Raw genomic sequence first — 25,009 nt, forward strand, 5'->3', positions numbered from 1 at the left:
TAAGCCATCGATTGATTTAAATTAATTATTAACATAAGAAGAAATAAACTCTTGAACAAATGTTACTATTTGGCGAAAAGACAAGCAAATTACATTTGGGAGTCAAAATGACTCCCTTTGGTAGTCGAAGGTAAATTTTGATAAATGAGTACTATTTTACTTTCTAGAACTATTTTGATCACAAAGCCTTATTTTGTGTCAAAAATGAATAAAAGTCACGGAATTTCAGGCCGGTATACAGAAAATTTTAGTCAGGGCAGAGAAATAAAATTCGCGAGGAGTCAAAATGACTCCATCGGTAGTTCTAGTGTTAAAATACAGCGGCGGATTTACTCAATTATATTGTGATGGTGGAGAGGTACAATTACCACAATTACTGCTTCCACCAGATATACTACGCTTATTAAATTCAGGAATAGGAAACGGTTCCAAATATTTTATGGCCAGCATTGAAAAATATAAAAGATGTTTTCAAATTAATTTTAAACTTTTTATATTTTAACAGCGTAAAAAATGAACAGAATACTTCTTAAGTGAAAGATTTATGTTGACAAACTGTATTTTTTAGATAACGTGAATGAATAAATTATATTCATTTTAATCATAAGAAAGTTTCATTTAATGATCGCATTTAATGGTGATAGGCCACAAGTGGTTCTAACAGAATAAAATTGAAGGTAGTTACCTATTAATGACATAGTTATCTGTAACATAATGATAAGATAATCCGTGGAATAGTTGAAAGACGAAAAATGAAAGAAGTCAAATGTTTTGACTTCCAAAAATAATTAATGACCAAAAATAACCAAATAGCATTAGCCATTTCAGAGTTTAGTCGAGAAAAACTAGCTGTAATTGATTTTGGTATTAATAGATAGTAATACGGTGATTCAAAGCTAGCCGGGTCATCTAGTAATCAATAAAAATATGCGTTAGATTAACAATGGTACAGTTATTTTGAAGTGGAAAGATGCGTTTGGCGGAATCATTTTCTTTACCTTTTTATTTTAACGAAATTTCCGCGCCACGAAGGAGCCAGATGCGGTGTAGCAAAGCCTAACATAACTGGTTGAACAATAAACGCTACCGACTAAAGTATTGGCTGACGAGCTAGTTAGTAGCATGATAAGTTAGTTGCTCTCAGTAGCTCACTTAATAGAACCCATGAATACCATAACTTTAGTAGGCGACTTAAAGATCTTAGTAGCTGACAACGTTAGTCGCCCCACCAGCGTGTTTTAGCTGAATACCGTCGTAAGGCCCTGGACCAGACCACCTGAGGGAGGCAATGGGGGCAATTTTACCCTTAGAGTATATAGTTCAACAGAGGTGGCGTGACGTATTCTGGGTGAAGCCAGGCTGAAAATCCTTCCGCCATATTGAATGTCCGTGGAAACCCTGTTTTCCTGAAGAAAACGTGCGACGGGATTACATGAATTTACGGAGATATCTTCAGCTTCCTTGGTTAACTTTAAGTAATAAAGGTAAGTAAAAATATAGTGATTACTTTTAAGAAATCTGCAATATCTATAGTGAACAGTAATTTGTGTAATAATGGTGAAAATTCCTCTCTTCTTTCTTTCTCGTAGATGGTCGCCTGCGCTGCCTATGGCTGCAATAATCATAAAGATAAAAAGAAGCCTGGAGTTACGTACCACAAGTAAGTACGATTAGCCAAGAAAAATTAGTAATTTATTTTAATAATTTTCATTTATCGTTGAAAGCTTTGCTGGTAAGGTAATGATCGGAGCACATGGCGTATGATTCAACCATTGATGAAAACCATTCGTGTTGTGTTTTAATAATGTTTTATTGTTATTATTATTTGTTATTGTAACTTTTATTGTTGATTTTATTATTTTTATTGTTGATTGATGAGTTAGTAGTATTAACTTAACAGCACCATTAAGAAGTTACTCAATCCTAGTTTCACAGGGTATTATACTGATCGTTTTGTACTTGTGAGGTCCGATTTCATTGGAATTAATATCAATTGTGGTAACAGTTAACTTCGTGGGTCTTAGTTGAGTGAGCAACTTTTCTTCCGTCTTTCAGGTTTCCAAAAAGAGAGGAAAGGCGAGCAGCATGGGTTAAGGCAGTAAGAAGGGAGAACTGGAGTCCAAGCTCAGCAAGCGTGCTCTGTTCAGAACATTTCCGACCTGAGGATATGGACAGAACATCCTTGTGCTACGTGAGGTTGCGAGAGAATGCGATTCCTTCTATATTCCCTGCCTTCCCATCGTACTTGAAAACTGTAAGTACTGAACTCGTTTGAGAAAATTTGTATAGTATCATGCATTGGTATTTAACAATATCAAATAATAAATAGTACACTACAAGGACTGATTTTTTTGACCTTGGTCCAATTAAAAAAATATTGAGGTTCTATGTTAATTATTGAACTGGTTTTTTCTTTGACACTACCCACTGTCCATAAATCTAAATTCTTTAAACATATACATTATCATAAAGTATTTAAGTTTTTTAAGTCACTAGCAAATCCCTATACCATTGAGATTGTGTCTTTTATTGACGTTTCCCAAAAATCACAGCTAAAGCCAAAATCTGAAGTAAACCATGAGGTTTTCAGAACTAATACATGAATTCCAGTCATTACTACAAACATCTCTGAATGATTGTTGTCAGCGTTTCATTGGAAGTGATATGTTTAGATTTACAGATCTTAAATCCTACCAACTTGAGGGTTCATTAATATGCTGCTCTACAGAAGCATATTTTTGAAGAATTATTCCAGTTGCTTTATAGTTCTGTTATTATTTTAATAAAATAGGTTTGTCATGTTACTTGGTATTTCTAAATGATTGCATATTCAAAGAAAATCCTTATGTTATATTTGCAAACTGGACGTGTTTATCAACTTGCAATTTTTTATATTTATGAATTGTTGTCCTCTTTAGCTAAAGGTCTTGCTGGTTTTTTTTAAATTCAGTTCTGTATTTACATATAGTTCAATGAATTATGTTACTACATAGCTTAAAAGTCTTCATGCATGCCAAGAGAAATAAAAGTAACATGGATAATGTAGCCACCATAGTAGCTATTTTCATTCAGTAGTCTTTAGCTCATTTATGCTCATATATAGGATAAGGAGTCATGATTGGATAATCAAAAATAGTTAATTTCCTCCCACAGCCTTCAAAACAGAGGAGACAGGTGACTAGGAGGAAGATTCCAGAGGTTCAGGATAGTCAACCTCCCTCTGATGCAGTGGAGGCAATGCAGATTGATACCCCTGAGGATACACTGGCTCCTGTTGCTGATCCGGCTACTCCCAGCACTTCCCATGATTGCTGCAATGAAGTTGCAAAACTCAGGAGTGAGTTGAAGAGAGTCCAGGCCCTGTATTTAAGTGCCAAGAGGAAGGTAAAAGCCCTTCAACAGTCTAAACGAAGGCATATTAAGAGACAGGCTAAGCTTTCAAAAGTATTGGCCACTTTAAAAAAGAAAAATTGTGTGAGTGTAGATGGCCTAAATATTTTAGAGAACATTTCAGGTCAATCTAAAGAATTGTTGAACAGGCTTCTTTTGCCTGTAAATGGAAAGCCTCATGCTAAGAAATATGGAGCAGAGCTGAGAGCATTTGCCCTTACTTTAAACTTTTATTCCCCAAGGGCGTACAAATTTGTTCGAAAAACTTTTAATACATGTCTTCCCCACCCTCGTACCATTAGTAAATGGTATAGCTCCATGAATGGGAGTCCCGGAGTCACGATGGAGTCGCTAAATACTCTAAGACTTCAAGTTAACCAATCGAAGTATCCTATTTATTGTACATTGTTAGTTGATGACATGGCTATTAGAAAACATGTTGAGTGGGATGGGTTCAAGTACCATGGTTACGTGAATTTTGGCACTGAATTCAGTGATGATGATATCCCTGTCGCTAAGGAAGCAACTGTTTTCATGATTGTGGGTGTAAATGCCAATTGGAAAATCCCTGTGGCATTTTTTTTGTCAGATGGCATTAGTGGTGAGCAGCGAGCGAACTTGATGCTTCAGGTTTTGCATCAAGTGCATGACACTGGGGCAATAGTAACAGCTGTCACATTCGATGGTGCTGCAAGCAATCTCGCCATGGCAAGAACGCTAGGTTGTCAGTTTGCTCCTCCTGATTATGCAACTTATTTTGCTCACCCTGTGACAAAAAATCCTATTTATGTTTTTTTGGATCCGTCGCACATGATAAAGTTAATCAGAAATACTTTGGGGGAGAAGAAAACTTTAGTCCATGGATCCCATGCTTTAATCAAGTGGGAATTCATTGAAAAGCTAAAAGCATTGCAAGACTCAGAGGGCTTGCATCTTGCTAACAAGCTGAAGAATGCTCATGTTCATTGGCAAAAACAGAAGATGAAGGTTAAGCTTGCAACACAGCTGATAAGTAACTCTGTAGCTGATGCAATTGAATTTTGTAGTGAGCTTGGTGTGGATGAATTCCAAGGGTTAGCTCCATTGTGCCAATTCCTGAGGGTATTCAATAGACTATTTGATATTTTTAATTCCAGAAATATCCTTCAGAAGGGGTGGAAGAAACCCCTGTGCGCCTTCAATTCCCGTGAGGTGTTTGATTTTTTAACTTACGCTGACAAATATATCTCTGATATTAAAGATGATAAAGGGGTAAATATAACAATGTCAAATAGAAAAGTTGGGTTCATGGGATTCATGATAAATATAAAAAGCCTTCTTGGTTTGTACTCATCCCTTGCAGAAGGCAGTCAACCCCCCCTTAAATATATTCCAACCTACAAATTGAGTCAGGACCATATAGAAATATTTTTCTCCTGCATTAGGTCCCAAGGGGGATTCAATAATAACCCAACAGCTAGGCAGTTTTCCTCAGCATACAAAAAATTGCTGGTTCAATGCCAGGTGTCGGGCATTAGTCAAGGTAATTGCCTTCCTTTAGAGGAACTAAAGATTTTAAATGTTGGGAGTGGCAGTGGATGCAACTCTCTAGGCATTTTGAATGGCACGGCTTGTCATGGAAGTGCTGCCATTGAGGAAGATCCTACATCCCATGACCATTGCTACTTTCTTCCCCATCCCCATGATTTGTCTGAGGTAGCAGACAGTATTGTTGCCTATATTGCTGGATTTGTTGTCAGAACACTGGAGAAGAAGGTAAAGTGTGGCACTTGCTGTGCAGTATTGAGGGGTGATGGCAATGAGGCATGTGGGCTTATCCAGAAGAAGGATAGGGGTGGCCTTGTAATGCCATCTCACGATGTCGTGAAAATATGCAGACATGCAGAGAGACTTGTTCGAGCCTCTCTGCACAGTGTGAAAGTGAATATATTGTACATTGTATCCTCTGTGTTGAAGATGTTTGGAGGGAGTAATGTGTTCCATGCATTAAAGGACCATGCTCTGGAACAGGAGCCAGAAAATAATCATTGGGTTCACCTTATAAGATCTGTTTGCCATGAGTATGTGAATATAAGGCTTCACTATGTAGCAAAATGCAGGACTGAGTCCCTCCAAGCTGGCAAGATACGCCAAAAATTGAACAAAATTGTTCTTTTTAGGGGTCAATGATAATATTATGTATGTAATTATATATAATATATAATGTTATTATGCACATCGTGTAAATAAAATTGCTTTTGTCCTACTAAATTATTGTTTTTTTTCATTGAATGTTAACCCAAACTGTAATTTCTACTACATCTTCATCAGGCTATTTGGCAGGCATCAGTGTACTATTTATCTGCATGGACTCTTCACTATTAATCTTAAGTAGGTTGTGTGGCAACTCGTACTAGAATTTTGTGTTCACCCTGCTTCATTAAAGGTTTTACACAAGAGTGGCAATAAATTTACTTGAGCTAAGTTAGTATATTGTTTTTAATAAATTCTTGAATGCAAGTTTGTCCATGATGTTGGTATTTGCTGTTTCCTAATTTTTTTCCTTCATAAATGACTGCTATGTCCATATATTGGGCTACCTAGTGAGATGAATTGTCCATCAATTTGAAGTCCCACTATTTTGTAAGTTATCTAGGGGAAACTTAACAGGCAATCGTCAGAGAAATAGCTTTGAGCACACTTAGGGATCCCATTTGTATCCTTAGTTTCATAATTAACAATAAAAATCTTTTACATCCCAGGAGTTTGGTTAGTGATGTAGCATGAAATTTAGTCCACTTAGGTCCACTTTCTCTTTGCCAATGACTAGTTGTTGCTCTTGCTTTGTTCAGTGTTAGATAAGTGGTAATTTTCTAGAGGTAATGTGAATCTTAAGCCAAATATGATCATTTTTCAAATACTTTAAATTGTTGTTGGGCTGGTATTAATCTGTTGCTATCTTTGGATCATCTGTTACTCAATTGAAGCAGCTGTATCTGTTGTTTGTCTAAATTTGATGCTGAATGTGCATATACTGTGGTACTATTATTAGTATACAGAACTAGTATAAAGAGATGCAGGGGTGGATCCAGGATTTCATTTTGAGGGGGCACAAGCATGATCGTATCCAAGATTTTGTTCTGGGGGGGGTTGCAGGCAACAATATTCCAAAGGCTTAATTAACTGTAGGACTGTTTAATTACCAACTCAGGAGGTCAGTGGCGTAACTATGGGGGGGGGGATAAGGGAGATTGATCCCCCCCTAAGCCTTGGAGAAAAAAATATGAAACTATTGCCTAGTTTTGATGTACAATTACTGCATCTACTTAGAGGTAAATTTTAAGTACCAAAATGATGTAAAATGCATATCCGGTCAATTTTCATGGACCCCGATTTCTTGGGGGAGTCGCCCCCTTGGCCACTCATCCTCCCCAAAGCATATTCCTAGTTACGCCACTGCAGAAGGTAATAATTGGAAATTGAATGTGACTTCTGTTGAAATTTTGGTAAATATAAAATGTCGGAAGTCATGTAAATACCCAACAGCATGTTTTAGTTTGGATCCAAAGTGAGTGATTGAAGCTCTGGTGGACATGCAACTTCCTGTTTAAGTTCACTTGTCATGCCAAGGTTAGTCAATAATGTGTAAGGACATGCAATTCCACTCTTCCTCTACATATGATTATGGGATTTCATTGCATGAGTGGCCATATGTGCTTCAGGATTTGCGTATATCTTTTAATAACTTGTGTCATTGCCAGAATTTTTCAGGGTTCCCAGAAGCATATGTCATAATTTTCTGTATAGCCTGTGTGGAAGTAATTCTTACAGTCGTTTACAACTGGCATTTGTACTCGGTAGATTATTATGGGCAGTATTTTAAAGTGCTGCGCAAACATTACCACAGAGTTGATGTATATTGTTCTTCAATGGCAAATGAAAACAGGATTTATGCGCGAAATTGTCCGTAATTATACGATTATGCCTAAATAATATCAATGTCCGACAGCGTATAGGGGAGTTTTCCGTCGTTTTACTATCATTCGTGTGTCTGTTCGGAATTTAATGTTCACTAAGTTTTATTTACTTTTCGCGGAAAATGACACGAACATCTACGGAAGTCTTCTTCTCCTCACTAGAAGCTCCGCTCGTTCCCTTAGTGTACGCTTTTACCTTTCGACCAGTGAATTTAATAATACATACTTATCTGAATTGATATTCACCTTAAATCCTCCATTCATTCTTTTAAATTTCCAAGGCCCCTTCACGAGCAGACGATATTCCTTCTTTTGTTCCTACACGCTAATTTACCGCTGTGATGCGTCATATAAAATGAAAATGTGCCACATTATCCATATTACCGATAATATCCACATTTCTCAGTAATTCGACATCTTATGAATACAAAAATTGTGAATGTACAGCTTCTGGCCTATTACGCCAATGTAAAACCACGGACTCTCAATATGGCGGACGGTTACGCCCACTCGGCTTCACCCTCGCTTACAGCCGAGCATAGGGAGCGCCATCTCTTGTCCTTTAATAACTCTATGATTTTACCCCTCAAATTGGCGACTCAAATCACCACTAGCGGCGCTAGCGTCGGTGACGTAATTTTCCAAAATGGCGGACACATTGGTGATAAAGTATGTTAATAGATTAGATCGCAACGAGCGTTATATGGGTATTTTGCTCCATCATCTGTTATGTTTATCCTTACTATCTTTCGAGTTCATAAGTATCGTATTTGCACGTCACATTACAAAGGATTTTCCGTATGTAGTGCACTTTTTCATTCAATATATATCGTTTTTTGAACCACTCTCCATGACATTGGTGCACATTTATCTATTTCGTTGGATCATTATTAACTTCATTTTATAACTCTATCGTAATGTTTCAACTTATAAAACGTCATGGGAAATACTAACAAGGCAATGGTCTCGCCGAGAAAATCGACGATGAGGAGAAATTAAGCGTTTCTCAATGTTATTCGGTGGCCTCATCGAACCCTGAATTAGGAACTCCGATCCATTACATTCCCTTCAGATTCCTTTTTTGAAACAGTTGTCTCCACAAAACTTCCTCTTATTATACCCATGGTTGAACTGTGCTTTTAATGTCCTCATTTATTTCTACTTCAATGGCTTTGTATTGATGAAACTGCATGCTAACTGGAACTTAATTCAAAAGCGTTTTATCATTGCTCTCTCTAACAAATCATTCGTGTGAGTATTGGGTCCATGATTGAACTGTGACTTTAATGTCCTCACTATTGTTGACTTCAATGGCTTTGTTTTTGTGAACCTGCATGCCAACTGAGTCTTACTTCATAAACATTTTATCATTTCTCTTCCTAAGAAACCACTTGTATGATGATTAGGCCCATGATTGAACTGTGATTTTAATATCCTCACTGTTTTTGACATCAATGGCTTTGTATTTATGAACCTGCATACCAACTGAGTTTTAATTCATAAACATTTTATCATTGCTCTTCCTAAGAAACCACTTGTATGATGATTAGGCCCATGATTGAACTGTGATTTTAATATCCTCACTTTTTTTGACATCATTGGCTTTGTATTTATGAGCCTACATGCCAACTGAGTCTTACTTCATAAACATTTTATCATTTCTCTTCCTAAGAAACCACTTGTATGATGATTAGGCCCATGATTGAACTGTGATTTTAATATCCTCACTGTTTTTGACTTCAATGGCTTTGTATTTATGAACCTACATGCCAACTGAGTCTTAATTCATAAACATTTTATCATTGCTCTTCCTAAGAAACCACTTGTGCGATGATTAGGCCCATGATTGAACTGTGATTTTAATGTTCTCACTGTTTTTGACATCAATGGCTTTGTATTTATGAACCTACATGCCAACTGAGTCTTAATTCATAAACATTTTATCATTGCTCTCCCTAAGAAACCACTTGTCTGATGATTAGGCCCATGATTGAACTGTGATTTTAATATCCTCACTGTTTTTGACATCAATGGCTTTGTATTTATGAACCTACATGCCAACTGAGTCTTAATTCATAAACATTTTATCATTGCTCTTCCTAAGAAACCACTTGTATGATGATTAGGCCCATGATTGAACTGTGATTTTAATATCCTCACTGTTGTTAACATCAATGGGTTTGTATTTATGAACGAGCTAGCTAACTAAACTATTTTATATTGACTTCGAAGCCCCTTATGTTATCCACATGCTACTTTTCTATGTAGTGTGCCACAAATGTTTTTTCTTTCCTCCCAAGTTTATGTCCCTGATCTGAGTAGGAAACCCATCACTTGATTCTTCCTTAAGAGTCAACACTCATGTAATCTTCATAACCTTGGTACTCCCTACCTACCTCTTCCTTGTATCCTGTTTTTAAAATGCCCAAAGAGTATAATAAAAAATAATGAATTCACGTAAAATTTTCTTCAATTTTGCTTAAGGCCATTCTAATTTTCTGTGGTATTGCTAGTACCTTAGTTCATGGAATCTATTTTACCTGGTCGCTTGTTGTTAGCTAATTTTGATGAATAATGGGGGACAGAGTCGAGGAGATTGACAGAAAGTAGTTAGTGGGCTATGATGATGAAAAGTGGAGTGGAGTGGTGAAAAAAGTAGTTGTTAAGGTAGGTACTTGTAAAAAAAGTGTTGCAGTATGGAGAAGATTTGAGTCCAATTTAGTAATTTTCAGTGTATCATAGATGAAAAGAAAAATTTTGTTGTTATCCTTTAATGTTAAAATAAGTTGTGTTCACAAAGTTGATCCTGAGTCAATATAAGTTATTTTCTGCATGTTGCACCTTTACTTTATTTAATCTATCCACTCCACCATCACTTGATAAGAGTCCAGTCACACTGAGTGACAGCCATCAAAGGGTATTTATAAATTAAACTCAATAATTCTGGCCTCGTTGAGGTGGGACAATGGCTTCACTTTGCAAGCTGAAGGTCATGGGTTCAAGAACTGCCTGGGATAGTTTTCCTCTCCAGTGCATGGGTGGTTGTGATTGTACATAATTTATTTTTGCAATAAGGATTGCCCACTAATAATCAGAAAATTATTTACTTCTCAGACCTCTCTGTAACTGTAAACTCTCCCTAAATAATTTATTGCCATCCCCACTTGTAAGTTGTATTCACCACCAATGATAGGAAGCATCAAGTCAAAATTGCTTAGTCAACATTAGAGGGTAGAATCGTTTAGGTTGAGTCTATTTTGAGTAATTTGCAGGGAAAAGGGCCAGTGAGTAGGAAATAAGAAAGAATTTAGTGGTCTGGAATGGTTAATCACTAGTACAGCAGCTTCAATATACCGTTAGGTCAGGTCTGTACTTTAGCATGTCAACTGGATGTTTAGTTCATAATGACTGGAGAAAGACCAACAAATATGTAGGTGGAGAGGTGAAATAAGCTATAAGTGGATGGAGTGATGAAGGAGACGGTGCAATTGGAAGAAATGATTGCATTGGTTTACTCAGCCACCAAATCCATATCGATCTTCCACCTTATTTAACCTCTCCAATCCCCCGTACTCTTCATCAGAGACATTTAGATAAGCACTTCTCATCAAAAAGACATAAATAATGTTAAGGTATCCAGCTAGCCTTATAAGAATGGACCTGACTTCAAGTCATCATTTGAGATTATGTTAATCAACACACAACTATCAGTAGAGTGTCTGCAAAAAAACTATCATAGAACTAGTATATGAGTACCTATTGATACTGAGAAGCTTCTTCTAGGTAAAAGGAGAAAGGAAATAGGAACATATATAAGAAGCATAGTGAACGAACCCAGTGAGAAATGGATCATCGAATCTACGTCGATTCGACGTCGAAGTACTCATCGATAAAACGTCGATGGTAACACATCGATCGATGTCTATATGGTCCGAAAATCGACGTGTTTTCGACGTCGAAGCCATCGACGTGTTTTCGACGTCGACGCCATCGACGTGTTTTCGACGTCGACACCATCGACGAGTTTTCTATGTCGACGAGATATCGTCTTTTTACCTGCGATTCCTAATAATAATTGCGGAAATATACATCTTCTCGGCTAATAAAGAGCATCTATTGCTGCGCCAACGACGTATTTCAATCGAGCACGTAAAGTCTAAACAAATGAAGGCTGAAATAAATTTGTAATGGTGATTTGTAATCTTAAGTACTTCGTATTCATCTTCAATAATAATCAGAAATCCTTGAGAAAAAATGTGAGGTGTTGACATCTATGACGCGAGTATAAAGGTATCGAAATGAGGTAACCGTAGTCACAAAGCCAAGCTTGTGCATATCACATACCACGCAGGAAAGAAGTAAGAACTTGGACGCAAATAGAAGGTCCGGCGTATGTGGCAAATGTGTGAAAATGGAAATCTTGAACACATTAAATAGGGGAAGCTAATCCTACCTGTCATACAGCGGTCCAAAAGCAGACCGATTCCGAAGTATGGAAGACGTAGTGAAGCTTGTCTTTACTAAGCGACGGAATGGCATGCCTTTTTCGAGGATTAATACGAATCCAAAAGCTCATTAAGTTTCAGAAGGATTTTAAAAATACCAATAACAGGATTTAGAGCTAGCAAAGTTTGTCGCGCAAAATAAATGCGACAATAAATTTTCTATACGGCGCCGAATGTCTCTGTTCCGAGTTTACTGCGAAGAACTAACAGCATGACGACTAACAGCTCAACTGATACACGCAATCGAACTTCAACGGTCAAGTTACAGAATTAAAAGGAATCAAAGATTGTTCTCGGAGATTAAAACTAATGTTTATGGATAAATAAAATAATTATTTAATTTTATATTTCTTATTTAAGACACATATGTTGTAATAGCGTCTCACCGTTATTTTTAAGACATTAAAACTACATCACTAAGTCCTCCCCTCAGCCAATCAACACGCTGACCCCGCTGGCCAATGAGAATAACACGTCGAAAAAACGTCGATTGAACAAATAAAATCGTCGTCGACCACATATCGATCTATAGTCGTCGAATCGACGACGATTCGACGTAGATTCGATGATCCATTTCTCACTGGGGAAATGGTACCTACATGACGTATGGCTACAATAAGATACATTATTATCACCAAAGGTAGTGGTTTATTATTTTGCTCACACAGTGGGGAGACTAACAAATAGAAAATATTTTAACTAGGTACTTTTATAAATGATTTCTACTTTAAATATCATATGCTCTGAGGAGTTACAAAGAATATAATATGAATGCCCTAAAGGAGGGTTAACTAGTAATATCACTTGGTTTTTTTGGTGGGAAGCTACTTCTGCAGAACTGAGATTAAAAATGGAGGAACGTTTGCATGAGTTAGAAATGTTTTTCTTTCAATCAATTAGCCGTAAAAATGTGATTCCCATGCACAATGTTTTTGAATTTTCGATAGTAAAGTTTATTCCTTTATACATTGTTGTCATCTGTATGTATCGTACTCCAGATGGGGATATTAACCTTTATGTAGATAATTTAATGATCCTGCTTGATAAAGTGCTGAAAACTATAAGGAATCTTTGATTTTATGAGGTGAAGTTAACGCTGAGTTCTCAAACGAAGAATGTTATTAAGTAAGAAAAGTTATTCATCTAGTGAACTGTTTCAAATTATTTCACTGCCCCACGTCTCCAATTAGGATATCAAAATACAATGAATGTGTTTTGGATCGCGATCCTCTCTTCACCTTAGCGCCAACAGGAACTATACCTACGCCTAGCTTTGAGGACACATTCTCCCTAATTAATATTTCTTGAGGAAGAATTTCCACCAAAAAACGCGTCCATGACGCCGAAATACAGTCACCTTGCGGTTCATTTTCCTCTTGAATGAAAAATAGGATATGAATGAAAGTGTACGACGACAGAAAAAGAAAGACGAAGGAATGAAGAAATTAAACTAAATGCTCGAGACTTATTAAGAGGTTATTACAGTTGATTCCCGAGACGAAATAATAGAAAATACTGCAAGCAAAGTTCGAATACGTGAGAGGCTGAGCTGTGAGAAAAAACATTCAGTTACGTTACAGTTAAGAGTTACATAAAATATACAGTTTCGGAGGTATCACCGAAGTGCGAGATAATTAGCGAAAGATCTACTAAAGAGGGATGATTGTCAGGCAAGAAGCCAACAGGCGTCAGGGATTACTTTAAGGCACAACGCAGCTCATATTCGGCATATGAGTTACACGTAAACAGTTATTGTATCACCATCGCGCTGCTTACATTTTTCGCCGGTAGTTGGCGTCTTCCGGGCTGGAATCGCGAAATGCTCAGGCGCCGAGTCCCCGTATTGATTATGGCGCGCCGATAGCGCAGGCGTCGTCGCCGTTTCTTAAATGCATGCATATCACGGTGGGGCAGAGTTGAGTCATCGCCTAATTCTTGGAATATACTCCGATACGTCGTCACCATTCAATGGGACCATGCCCAAGGCGGCCCTCGGATCCGTGTGCTCACCGCTCAGCCACTGAACGCCGCGCGACATTGTTTCATCTGATCGTCGCGGGGGATTACTAGCCCCAGGGGCTCAGGTAGAAGTGCAACTGCTCTGTCTCTCCCGCCCTCACCAGCTATAGGCTCTATTTATGGCTGAGAGATGGCATTGTTCGGGCCGACGATCCTAAAGGTTTGGAAACTTTTTAGGAAACCAAAAGTGAAACTAAAGACAATCACATTATTCCCTGAAGATAAGGGCACAAAGATCTTGGTTTAGCTTAGGCAGTGGCACCCTCATTTTCTTAGGACGAAGATGGAGAAGGAAGGGAAATTTCGACCGTAAAAACTTATCCAGAAAACCTTCGTCCACGCTTACGTCAATACACCCGATGCGCCGTCTCCACCTCAACAATTTACTCTCTGCTACCTTAATGCGCTTACTTGGATTACATGAAGATGATGGAGCAACTACGACTTCATCATACTCCCCGTGAAATGTGCCCAAGTGTTACCCTGTGTTTCCGCACTTGTCTTCCCGTGTAGCACTCTACCGTCAAATGTTCATCTTTCTGAACGCAGTACTTATGGAAAGAGTAAAAACCTCGTCCTTAAGTCACTCCCTGTTCTGTGCAGCCTGTTAGCTCAACGTGCATTCATTTGGTTTTGGCTGTTAAGTGTTTTGTGGCCGTCTGATCCTTCGACGGCGACGACTTAAATTTGTATATAATAAGTAAAATGTCATGTGTATAGTGCAGTGGTAATTTCAGTGCTGAAAAGGTGAAATCTTAGGAGTAAGAGTCAATTAGTCTTTCAAAAAATGCGAATTCAGACAGTAAAACATACCTGGCCTGCTCCCATCGCGATAGCGTCGCAACCGCCACACTGGTGCGCGTCAGTGATGTGACGTTGGCAAGTTTTAGCTGAAGAACGATTCCACCCCTCAAAAAAGAGTTTTCCCGACATTTCAGGTTCTTAATTCAGGTGCCTTATTTCTTGACGAATTTCCCAGTATTATGACACTGAATGAAACACCTGGTCGCTCAAAACTCATTTATGACAAATCAACATGGATTCAGGAAAATTAGAACATAAAAACCCATTTTGTACTTTTTACCCACGATATTTTAGACTAGGGAGAGAACAACTTCCCAGTTGACGTAATTTTTCTTGATTTCAAAAAAGCATTTGGTGAAGTTCCCTACGGAAAGTTATTACTATAATGATGGAATAGTACACAGTGAAAATCGACTGTTTGCAGACGACGCTCAAGTTTAGAGGTAAATCCGTTCCAATTAAGATAAGGATGAACTATCAAAAATCATTGCTGCTATCCAAGCATAGTGGGATGCGTGGCATTCAGAATTAAAATTGGAAAAAAGACGTAGTAATGAATTTCTGGAAAAAAATAAGAATCCATAGCAGCTATTTCATGCAGGGTATCCAATTAAGGACTTAAGATTCTGTGAAATATCTAGGAATTAGACTCAATAATATTTATTGTGCAATAAAGATATTCCGAAAGTTACGCGTCAAACCAATCGTAAATTGGGTTTTGCTAAAAGAACATCGGGAAAATACGACGATAAAGCGGGAGAAAGTAGCTAATTTTCCCTCATAAGATCTAATGTAGAATACGCGGCCAGTATTTCATGTCATCATGAAATTGGCTTAAAACAGAGAACGCGTAAATAGAGGAGTTTTCGGGTACGTGAAAAGTCGATACATAGTGTTTTTCGTGTAACTGACCTCTTATAATGAATTGGAATCTTTGTCAGACCGTAGACTGAAAAATAAACTAAACTCATTACACAAATTCAAAAGCAAAGTATTTTCTGATGAAGTTAGCCATATTTTGCGAATGCCTATATACTACGGTAGAGCAGATAATATCAATAAAATAAGAAAGGTAGACTGTAAAGCAGACAGATTCGGAAAGTCTTTTTCTCCCACGTTTAATAAGAAATTATATCGGCCGCGGTAGAACTCAATACTAAATTGGTTGTCATGTAATGTAGCCTGCAAACGTATGTGTACCTTAATGTATGTTTCTTAATTCTCTTATCATTCTCTCATGTCTCATATCAGCATGTATTGTAGTACTAGCTTTATTGCCACAAAACCTAAAAGATTATTTGCCAGAATTTGCCTTTGAATTAATTTGGTAGTATAATTGTTACAATATGCAACGATTTTGGACCGTGTAGTGTGTATGAGGGAATCCTTTTGCATTCTGCATGCTGGTGATCGATTACACCCTACCAAACATCCTAAAGGAGTCTCGCAGATTTTTATGTAGATATAGGCTTGTCTGAACCGATGACTAGCCCTTTAACTTTAGGGACCATTTGTGAATCTATAAGAATTTTGTCGAGTGAATTTATTGTAACGTTTTTATTCAACAAATTTTGATATTCTTAGGCTCTGATTTGTTTTTTTAATAATTGAAATGGGAGTTCAATGACATTTACCTTGACGTTGCGAGTGAGTGAGGTCGGTGAAAAAAGGAATATTCTATCGAAATAATATCTCGGGACCGGCATAGAGAAATTTTCAGTCATTTTCCTCCATCGTTTGCCAAACGTATTATATAGTTTCCTGGGCGTCGGGCTTAGCGTAAATAAGAGTCAAACGCACTTTTAGCAAAATATCTTGAAATTGAAAATTTCAATTAAAAATATCATGAGATGAAAGTAATGAGTACTTAGCACCAACTAGAGATTGAGAAGTGGCATCTATTCAGAGTCCTATTTATAGGAAACCTTTCCAGTCAGGAAATGCGAATCAAGGCGAAATTCGTAAGTCAGCAAACACTCAGGTCTTCATTTATTTGCCTTTTCCTCCCCTCTTGCTCTGCCGGCGCCATCCACAATGAGCACCTCTGCGATGCCTCTTCAGGTGTGAAGGCTACGATGGTCTGCATTCAACATATGCCTGCGCGGAATCTGAATACTGAACTTGAGGTAAATCGACCTTGGATGAATCCATTTCTTTCATTAATAGCGTTTTTCTTGATCGGTTGAAGAAATAGTGGGTTACTCGGCTTGAACTTGATTGACAACTTCCCGCAGTTGACGTTTCATTAGCCTTTGTAAAAAATTAAAGATTGTTTGCTATCCCATGATAATATGAATGTTCTATTTTGTTTCAAGCTGTTTTTACCTTAAGCTCCTTTTATTTGTGCTGTTATATATTGTGTGCATTTAAGTTTGGAGTAATAAATTAATCCATTGAATGACAGTTTAACGCGGGCATTGGCGGAGTAAGAGCATGGACTATACAGCCATTTTTCGACTTTGCATACTCGCATGCGTTTTACAAATTGCAATTTACAGCTTTGTACAACATAATTTGCATTGCACTCTCGCAAGCATGTCAGATAGTGCAATTAAACTCGCCGTGTAAAACGGCCTTGAGAGATGACCTATTAATTATAGTTGAATCGTGTGTTACTTCCTCTTACTTCAAACTGTAGGAAATGAGAGGGAGAAATGAATTCTCCAAGCCCTCTGCTTACAAACGGTTTGCATACCTTAAGTGAATGTTAGAGAGAATTTCGGAATGCTTTGTAGCCTGAAAGTAACGGAACATACTGTTTACAGTTTAAGAAAGGTGTCAGGTAATCAGGTGGTAAAATAATGATTAAGGATTACACAGGTCAACAGTGGTTTTGGTGCCGGAGCAATTAAAGCTGATTTCAAGTATAATTGGGGTGCTGAATTCAAAATTGATATAAGTTTTTTCCTTTCAGCTCTAGTTTGCAAGATAAATTCTAGATGTTGTTACTTACGTAAAAAAAAGGTTCAATATGATGATATGGGATGATTACATTAATGATAAAACCCAAAAAACATAAAAACTTGATTTTTTATAGGAATGTTAAATCACCTACAATCACAATAGCTTTACAATACAATTCAATGCAAATAGTAACATTTTTTTACTGAAATAAAACACTTTGAAAAGAAAAATAAGACGTAAAAACGTCACTAAACACTTTGAAGCTTCTTTTGCGCGATTTTCTTGAGCTGAATTTGTTAAAACAGCACCTTTTTAGCACCAGCAGTAATCTGCCATCATATGGTTATCTCATCTTCCTTGGTAGCGATCTTCCATTTTTATGATTTCCTGGTGAAGTCTTTCACCTTGTTTTTTACTTATGTCGCCTAAAGTTTCAGGAAAACAGTCTAAGTGACTGTGCAGGTAGTGAACTTTTATTCTCATGTAATATCCAAGTGATTTAAAGTTGGTTTTTAGTTTTTATTGAATTAAAGTTATATTATTTTACCGCTCGAGATAATTCTCTCTTTTGTGTTTTCCCAGAAAAACTTTATTTCCTCAGCAAATGAGAGCCAGCTGTTTTTGTCAATCTAATTCATGGACTTGAAAAAATCAGGATCCTTTGCAAGTTGTCTGATTTGTGGTCCATGAAAAATACCAGCTTTTAGTTTTTCTATATTTATCTGCGGCATTTTTATTCTTATACAGCCGAAGTATGGTCCATCCTTGTTAACAGCCTTTACAAATTGTTTCATTAGGTCTAGTTTAACATGAAGGGGTGGTTAGGTGATTTTCTCCCGTTCAACTAAAGACTCATTAATAATGTTTTTACCCACCAATTAAGTTTTCTCTCTTTGAACTCTCCTTCTTAATCCAGTGGTTTGTCTTTCCCTGCTATCACAAAGGCACAAGAAACAGGGATATTTTGTGTTGCCAAATTGCTGCTCAAGAAGAAAGTTCTCCATTTTTAAATGTACACAAATAACTCAGCGATTTTCCTGCTATTTTATCTTCTGTAAGACCAATGCTATTATACCATATTCCTCTTTCATTTCAATTGAATGAGCAATTGGTATTGAGCCAAACTTGCTAACATTGTGAAGAACACATTTTAAACTACGCTTGGAGTTATCAATGAACAAATGTCAATCACTAGCTTCATATTGCGGTAGTCCTATTCCCTTCAGAAGGCCTCTAGCGCATAAAAAAATGTAAGATTGTCTTCTTGAGTAAAGAAGGGTAGCAGATCCTTTTTCCTTGTGCGATAAAAAATAATTTTTGTACCTTGTTCCATCAAATTCTTTTCATGCATCCTTGAAACTAGTAGTTCAGATGCTTCCTTCGATAAATTCAATTCTCTAACAAGGCCGCTTAGTTCATCTTGATTAAATAGTTGAGGATTTGTTGATACTGCCTTGTAGTCACTGCCACTATCGTCTATAGAATCAGGAATGTGTTCACATAGCTCATATTAATCCTCACATACATCTGATAATGTCCGAAATATTAGGATCGGGATTTCTTCTGAGTGGGGTACCGGGCGTCTGGCTGAAGGCAGATCTGGATATGGTCACTTGTGGCAATTGTTTCAAGTAATTCCCGAAACATTTACCATACAAAAATAACAGTCGTCAATGTGATTTGTAGGTTCCCTTCAAACCATTGTCATACCAGACTTTAAACTTTTTTTTTCCTGTAGTACACTACTGCTGTTGTTCTGTACATGTTTTTCACAGCATGCGGAGCCCACTTTTTATCTTGGTCACCAAGCTGAATACAAAAAATCGCAGGTATGCACGTTTCATGACGTCGTTAATGTTTTTCTATTTTCTTTTTAAGTATATCCCCACAAATGTAACAAAATACATTAAAATGATTTATACAGCTTCTTCAAATTGAGTTCATTTTTAGAGGTTGCTTCACAACCTTTGAGAATTTGACCATTTGTTTTCGGGAATCCTTTTATTCCGTACTTACTCCCGCCTCTCCATTTTCAAAGACACGCTCTCTTTTTACCCTATCCCCTCTTTTTTACTCTCCAGTCTGTACGCCTGTCTCTCCCTTCTTCAAACTCGCCAAATCCTCCCCAACCCCTTCATCAAAGGTAAAAAGGTGATGTTCCAAGTAAACACTGCAGAGTGCTTATGAATTAGTTTATTTATAGATTTATTTAAATTTGAAAGATATTTTCTGAAAAAAGTCAAATATTTAAAAGAATCCAATCATAAAATGCGCTGTACCTAAAAAAGTAGAGCTGTTACGTAAAACGGATATCATATTTGGATTCAGCACCACACATATTGTTTATATCAGCTCAAAAACTCCCAGCACCAAAAAAGTTTTTGTTGCCCTGTGTTTCGTCTGGAGGTACAGTTACAGCGATGACGGACACCATTCAATTTCTCGCGATCAATATCCGCGATGGCTTGGGGGGGGAGGGGGTGGGAATCCATAACTCGCTACGCCGTCCTTCAGCCAGTCAGACTGCACCGCCGCTAATAGCAACAGTAACGCTAGCCTTGGCTTTGCATTGAATGACAGTTGCCAATAATGAAATTGGCAAACAAGCCATTGAAAGTGAACGGTAGCCAGGAACGTGCCATTCAGAAAATGGTGCGTCAAGCGATCATTTCTTGGTTCCTGATGAGCTACCTCTCAGAGGGATGAAAAAATGAACGGCTGATTCAAGCTTCAGCAAGTCCGTATTTCACCATAGGGTGGCACAATACGGGGCAAGAAAGATGTGCTACCGGCACGGGGCTGTCGAGATATGTTTGCGCACTCTATTGATTTTTCGAGCCGTTTCAAGTGAGAGTGGGGGGCGTCGGGCATGGAGGGGTAAACACGGGTTTAAAATAGCTGACCAGGTGGCGGGAATGGAGAATCGCTCTGCGATTGGTATGTGATTGGGGCTCACTGCACTCGACGGACCCCGACGGCCCGGCAGCAGAGCGGGCGTGTCTCATTATATCTTTTCCAGGCGCGAGACAAACAGGACTAACTAACTATTGTAAGTTGAGGGGGCAGATAGCGGTGGGGTGTGTGGGTGAGGTTTTGGGTGTTCGAAGGCTATAGAGCCCATTTTATGGACCCAAATAAAGTTAGTCACCCTTACATAGGAAAAAACGTGGACGAACGACGTAAACATTGACCATTTCGCTACATTCCAAGTTTACCAATAATTAATGCTCCCTTACCTACCATGTTTCCCCCTTTAGAAAATCGCTGCTTGCTGAAGGTGACGCTTTATCTGTATCATTTCTAAATTTAAAAGAACTAGCGAACAGCCATTCCATCCGGAATAACTATTATAAATACACAGAATGTGGCAAACGAATACGTTTGCTGGTATCTTCTTTCTATTATGGTATCTTCTTTCTTATCTTGCCTTTGCCGTAAGTGCACTTTAAATTCAAAAACTTGGTAAGTTTATATCCTTTCTTTAAATATGGATCCGTCCAATGTAACAAAAATGTCACACACTGTATCGCTCCACTGTAATAGCTCTTGCATCGCTCGGGCACGATACATTGTTGTGTTTTATACTTTATTAAAAAGAAGAAGCTAAGTGCTTTAATTCAGGATAAGAATTGTTAAGTGAGAGTGTGAACCTATCTTTTAATCACCCTAGGTACTTTGGCACCTTCCCAAGACACTAAAAATAGACGTTCGCTTTGTGTAAGTATTTTATTTTTTTCATTAACTATAAGCGCTACAGCGGCAATTTTTGGTATATATCAACATTATGACACAAAATTATTAATGATAACTTCAACGTTTTGGTATTGCTTTCCATTTATGTAATATTTTCTGATAAATGGTACTGTGACATAAATTTCACATTAGGCTGATCCTCATGCAAATCTTAAATGTTGCGAATTTTATGCTCTAGTGAGAATTTATAGTAATTTCAACGTTTTTCCTTCGTATTCTGGCCAAACAATTTATTATTTATCAATAAATCGATAAATTTGCGGTTATTAACTTTATTCCGGTTATTACTTTTCAATTAAAATTTTTAATATCAGTGATATTGATAGCTTCCGGTAAACGAAGACATTGACGACGGATTATTAATATTCGTTGAGCTACCAGAACCAGTAGTTGTCACTGATGATGAAATTGCAGATAAAAAGGCTGGTGGACTTGAAAATGAAAATTGAATGGGAAGACAACTTCGGGCAAGATTGGAGATAGTTTTCGGCTTGATATTGATAATGCCAATGAATTTTAACAGAATTCCGGAAGAATTTGGGTAACAGTTACGCGTAGAGAAAAGGATTTGAAGTCAACGAAGCTTACATCACTTCTCCAATAGAAAAAACTAAAAGAGGAGCAGCCAATTGGCAACTGTAAGATCTTTTTGTAAGATAAAGGTAATAATTCGAAACAGATCTTCCTGATTTGAGGGTAAACGTCATGCGTAGAAATTTTTTAAATGGTTTTTTTTGGATGACATGCTTTTTTCTCACGGCAGAATCAGGTTATTATACTAAGTTTATTGTTTTTTCATCTTCTAGTATGGACATTTTCATAGGAATTTTACTGCTATGGGTTTGTAACAGGGTTCCATCGTAGCAACGCTCCTAGGAAGATTCTGGGTATGTTCACAACTCAATGCTTGCGGTAGCCAAGCAAAAGAATAGGTTCCTGGTAATAAGTAAACACTTTCACTGCGCAGAGAATACGATGCCGGACATGAAACACAAATTGTGGGAGTTCCCCTAGATCCGTAGAGCCCGTAGATCACTAAATTGAAAGAACGTTTCAGGGGGATTTTTTCCACTGATAAAACTCTCTTTTGGCAGAAATATGATTGCGTATTTTGGTATATATCCTTGTATGCAATTCATTCGGCGAAAGACATTCGTTTTCGTGGTGGTGGTAAAATATTTTTTCTTGGATTTTGGATGTAGCTGTTCACAATCTGAAGCTTCTCACAATCTGTTCATAAGAGAAATCAGGTCCTTGCATGTAACAGTTAGAGTTCAGGCGTGTAATAGTGTAAACACAAGTGGTCATGTATCGATGCGAAGCCTAGTTTAGCCGCCGTACTACTTCATTTTCAACAGAGGTAGACAATGAAGTATATTACTATGCTGATGATAATTTAATCTACGTTTCTTTCATCTTCTTCTGTATCATTGGTTGGTGGGTATATTGTGGTATTTCATCTGCTGCTGGCCCTGGAAACCCTCTCTCTTCCTCAATTCTTAAGCGACTGACGCCCACTGGTGCGCGCCTGCCTATATGCGGCAGCCGGTCCATATGGCCGACTACTATATACAAGCAGGCACGGCCCGCGAGGGCAAGTCGGCTGGATTGAGTGCAGAGGGTATCTAGGACCAGATCACGCTGTGTGACTTAATTTCTTATATTATATTATTAATATACATTTGAACAATGCATGGGGTGAAGTGATATACACAAGATTGGCCCCGTTGAAGGGCATATAGGGTAACGGTGCTGTCAACAAACATTTCAACTTGAATATAAATAAGATTTAAGGCGTTCAATAAGTCCAACGCCCTCTGTAAACCAACTAAGGCAACATAAATCTCACAGGCATTAATGGATGATAATTTAGGTATCACAAAAGATTGATTCAGCTGCCATTCAGGGATGACGACACCACCCTGATTCAAGGTTACATTAGTATAAACTGTCATGGGAGGCGCTAAGACCGGGAGCAGAAGCCGGCCTCGAACTACCACCGGTTGAAGAGGTATTGAAATTATTTACAACGCTTAAGACTTACAAATCTCCCATCAAATTCTGCAGTAGAGATATACACGATGTTGATTTTGTGCTGACGGTGGCGGCGGATTGGGAAAATATCAGTGCACCCTTAAAAAAGGCTGTGTACAACCGTGGAAGCTGTTGCTAGCAGTCGCCACCATGGGTTGGCCAGACGCCCTCCGGCTGGCCCCAGGTGTCCCGAGTGAGCTACTACGTCTCCCGCCCGGATTCCAACCATCTCATCCAGCACCAGAGCCTCACTTTCCAGGCCCCTGGAAAGGGCCGCCACTGGCAGCGCAATCTCAACCTCCTCCTCAGCCCTTTCTCCCAGCACCCCGGCGTGGTGGAGGGCAACACCGGGAGAGAGGATCCAGGCGCTCCTGAACGCCCCTGCCTTCAAATCGAGGAGCGGAGCCTCACCCTGGTTGAAGATGCCATGCTCCACTGGGTCAACTCCGCCGAACCGGAGGACCCCGAGGATATCCACGATTCCCAGTCAGACATCTCTACGCAGGAGAGCGACAGCGGTCTCGATAACGACTACGAAGACCAGGGTGAAGAGGAGGACCACGACAGCGACGTCCGTATCTGGAGGGTCACGCCTTCCATCCCCGACCCGCAGCTGGAGGATGCCGAAGATCTATCGGTCGAGGAAGCCGAGACCCTCCTCGACGCGGAAATCTCAGTAAGTGTAAGCAGTGTACCCGCAGTACCCCCCATTAAGCCTTACAAATGCCCACACAAAGTAAACACATTGCTTTCACAGACATATGCACATCTGCCCAAACTAACACACGCGCCATACACATACGCCATACATCCGTACAAGAAAAGTGAAGCAATCATCACATATATTAGAGGTCTCCTTGAAGCGGGTATTATAGTTCCTTGGGTAATCAAATGTTCATTCAAATGTTTTCTTATTCCTCAGTCCACAAGTGAAGTGCGTTTAATATATGATTTGTCACCGTGAACCCAGTTCTACATTACCACTAAATTTTCGCTGCTAGGCCCCGGGAAAAGTCTTGCCAAAATTCCCCAAATTCATACTTGGCCAAAATTGACTTAGCATTGGCTTTCTACCAACTCCAGATTCATTGCAACCATTGGCGGTTCTCTGGAATCCGCTATGGTACGGAAACAAATGCATTTACTAGATTGCCGATGGGGCATGCCCTCAGCCCGGCCGTCCTCCAAAGGAGGATTGCGCCCTAATTATCAGTGAGAAATTCAATGTTGAAGTGATATGCTACTTAAATGATTGGTTACTGTATTCCCCCATGTGTTTTATCCAATTGAAATAGTGAACTTTCTAATCTGTGATCTCTGGGAACTGAGAATCAGAATAAATCTAACCTTGCCCAGGCTAGAGAAATTAAATACTTAGGAGTTATCATCAACACCGAGAATGATACATTTGAGTTAACAAAAAGTGCTAAAAATAGAATAACCTAAGTAATCCCGGTGATGCCCAAGTTGCGGTGTCAAGATATACCCAAGGCTGCAGGGTATGTGGCGTGGATATGTTGGGTATTGCGACTCCCAACCTTCTTAGTGACCATGATCTTCAGAAGAGACAATTCTTGGCGGTAACAGTTACATAAAGATAACTTCTTTGACAAGGTCGTGGCGTTACCACGTGCTACGGGCTCC

The 25,009-nt window shown here is 38.5% G+C and overlaps 1 protein-coding gene across 1 annotated transcript; it reads left to right on the forward strand.

The window, feature by feature from the left end:
• Positions 1 to 1,332: 1,332 nt before the first annotated feature.
• LOC124167740 lies at positions 1,333 to 24,571 on the forward strand. The gene is made up of 8 exons (XM_046545787.1): positions 1,333 to 1,484; positions 1,590 to 1,660; positions 2,056 to 2,254; positions 3,154 to 4,463; positions 4,815 to 5,509; positions 19,660 to 19,721; positions 23,508 to 24,041; positions 24,449 to 24,571. The coding sequence occupies exons 2-8, from the start codon at positions 1,590 to 1,592 to the stop codon at positions 24,569 to 24,571; spliced, it is 2,994 nt and encodes a 997-aa protein (XP_046401743.1). The 5' UTR covers positions 1,333 to 1,484.
• Positions 24,572 to 25,009: the final 438 nt, after the last annotated feature.

The sequence above is a fragment of the Ischnura elegans genome, chromosome 1, assembly GCF_921293095.1.
Source record: "Ischnura elegans chromosome 1, ioIscEleg1.1, whole genome shotgun sequence".
Taxonomy (NCBI): domain Eukaryota; kingdom Metazoa; phylum Arthropoda; class Insecta; order Odonata; family Coenagrionidae; genus Ischnura; species Ischnura elegans.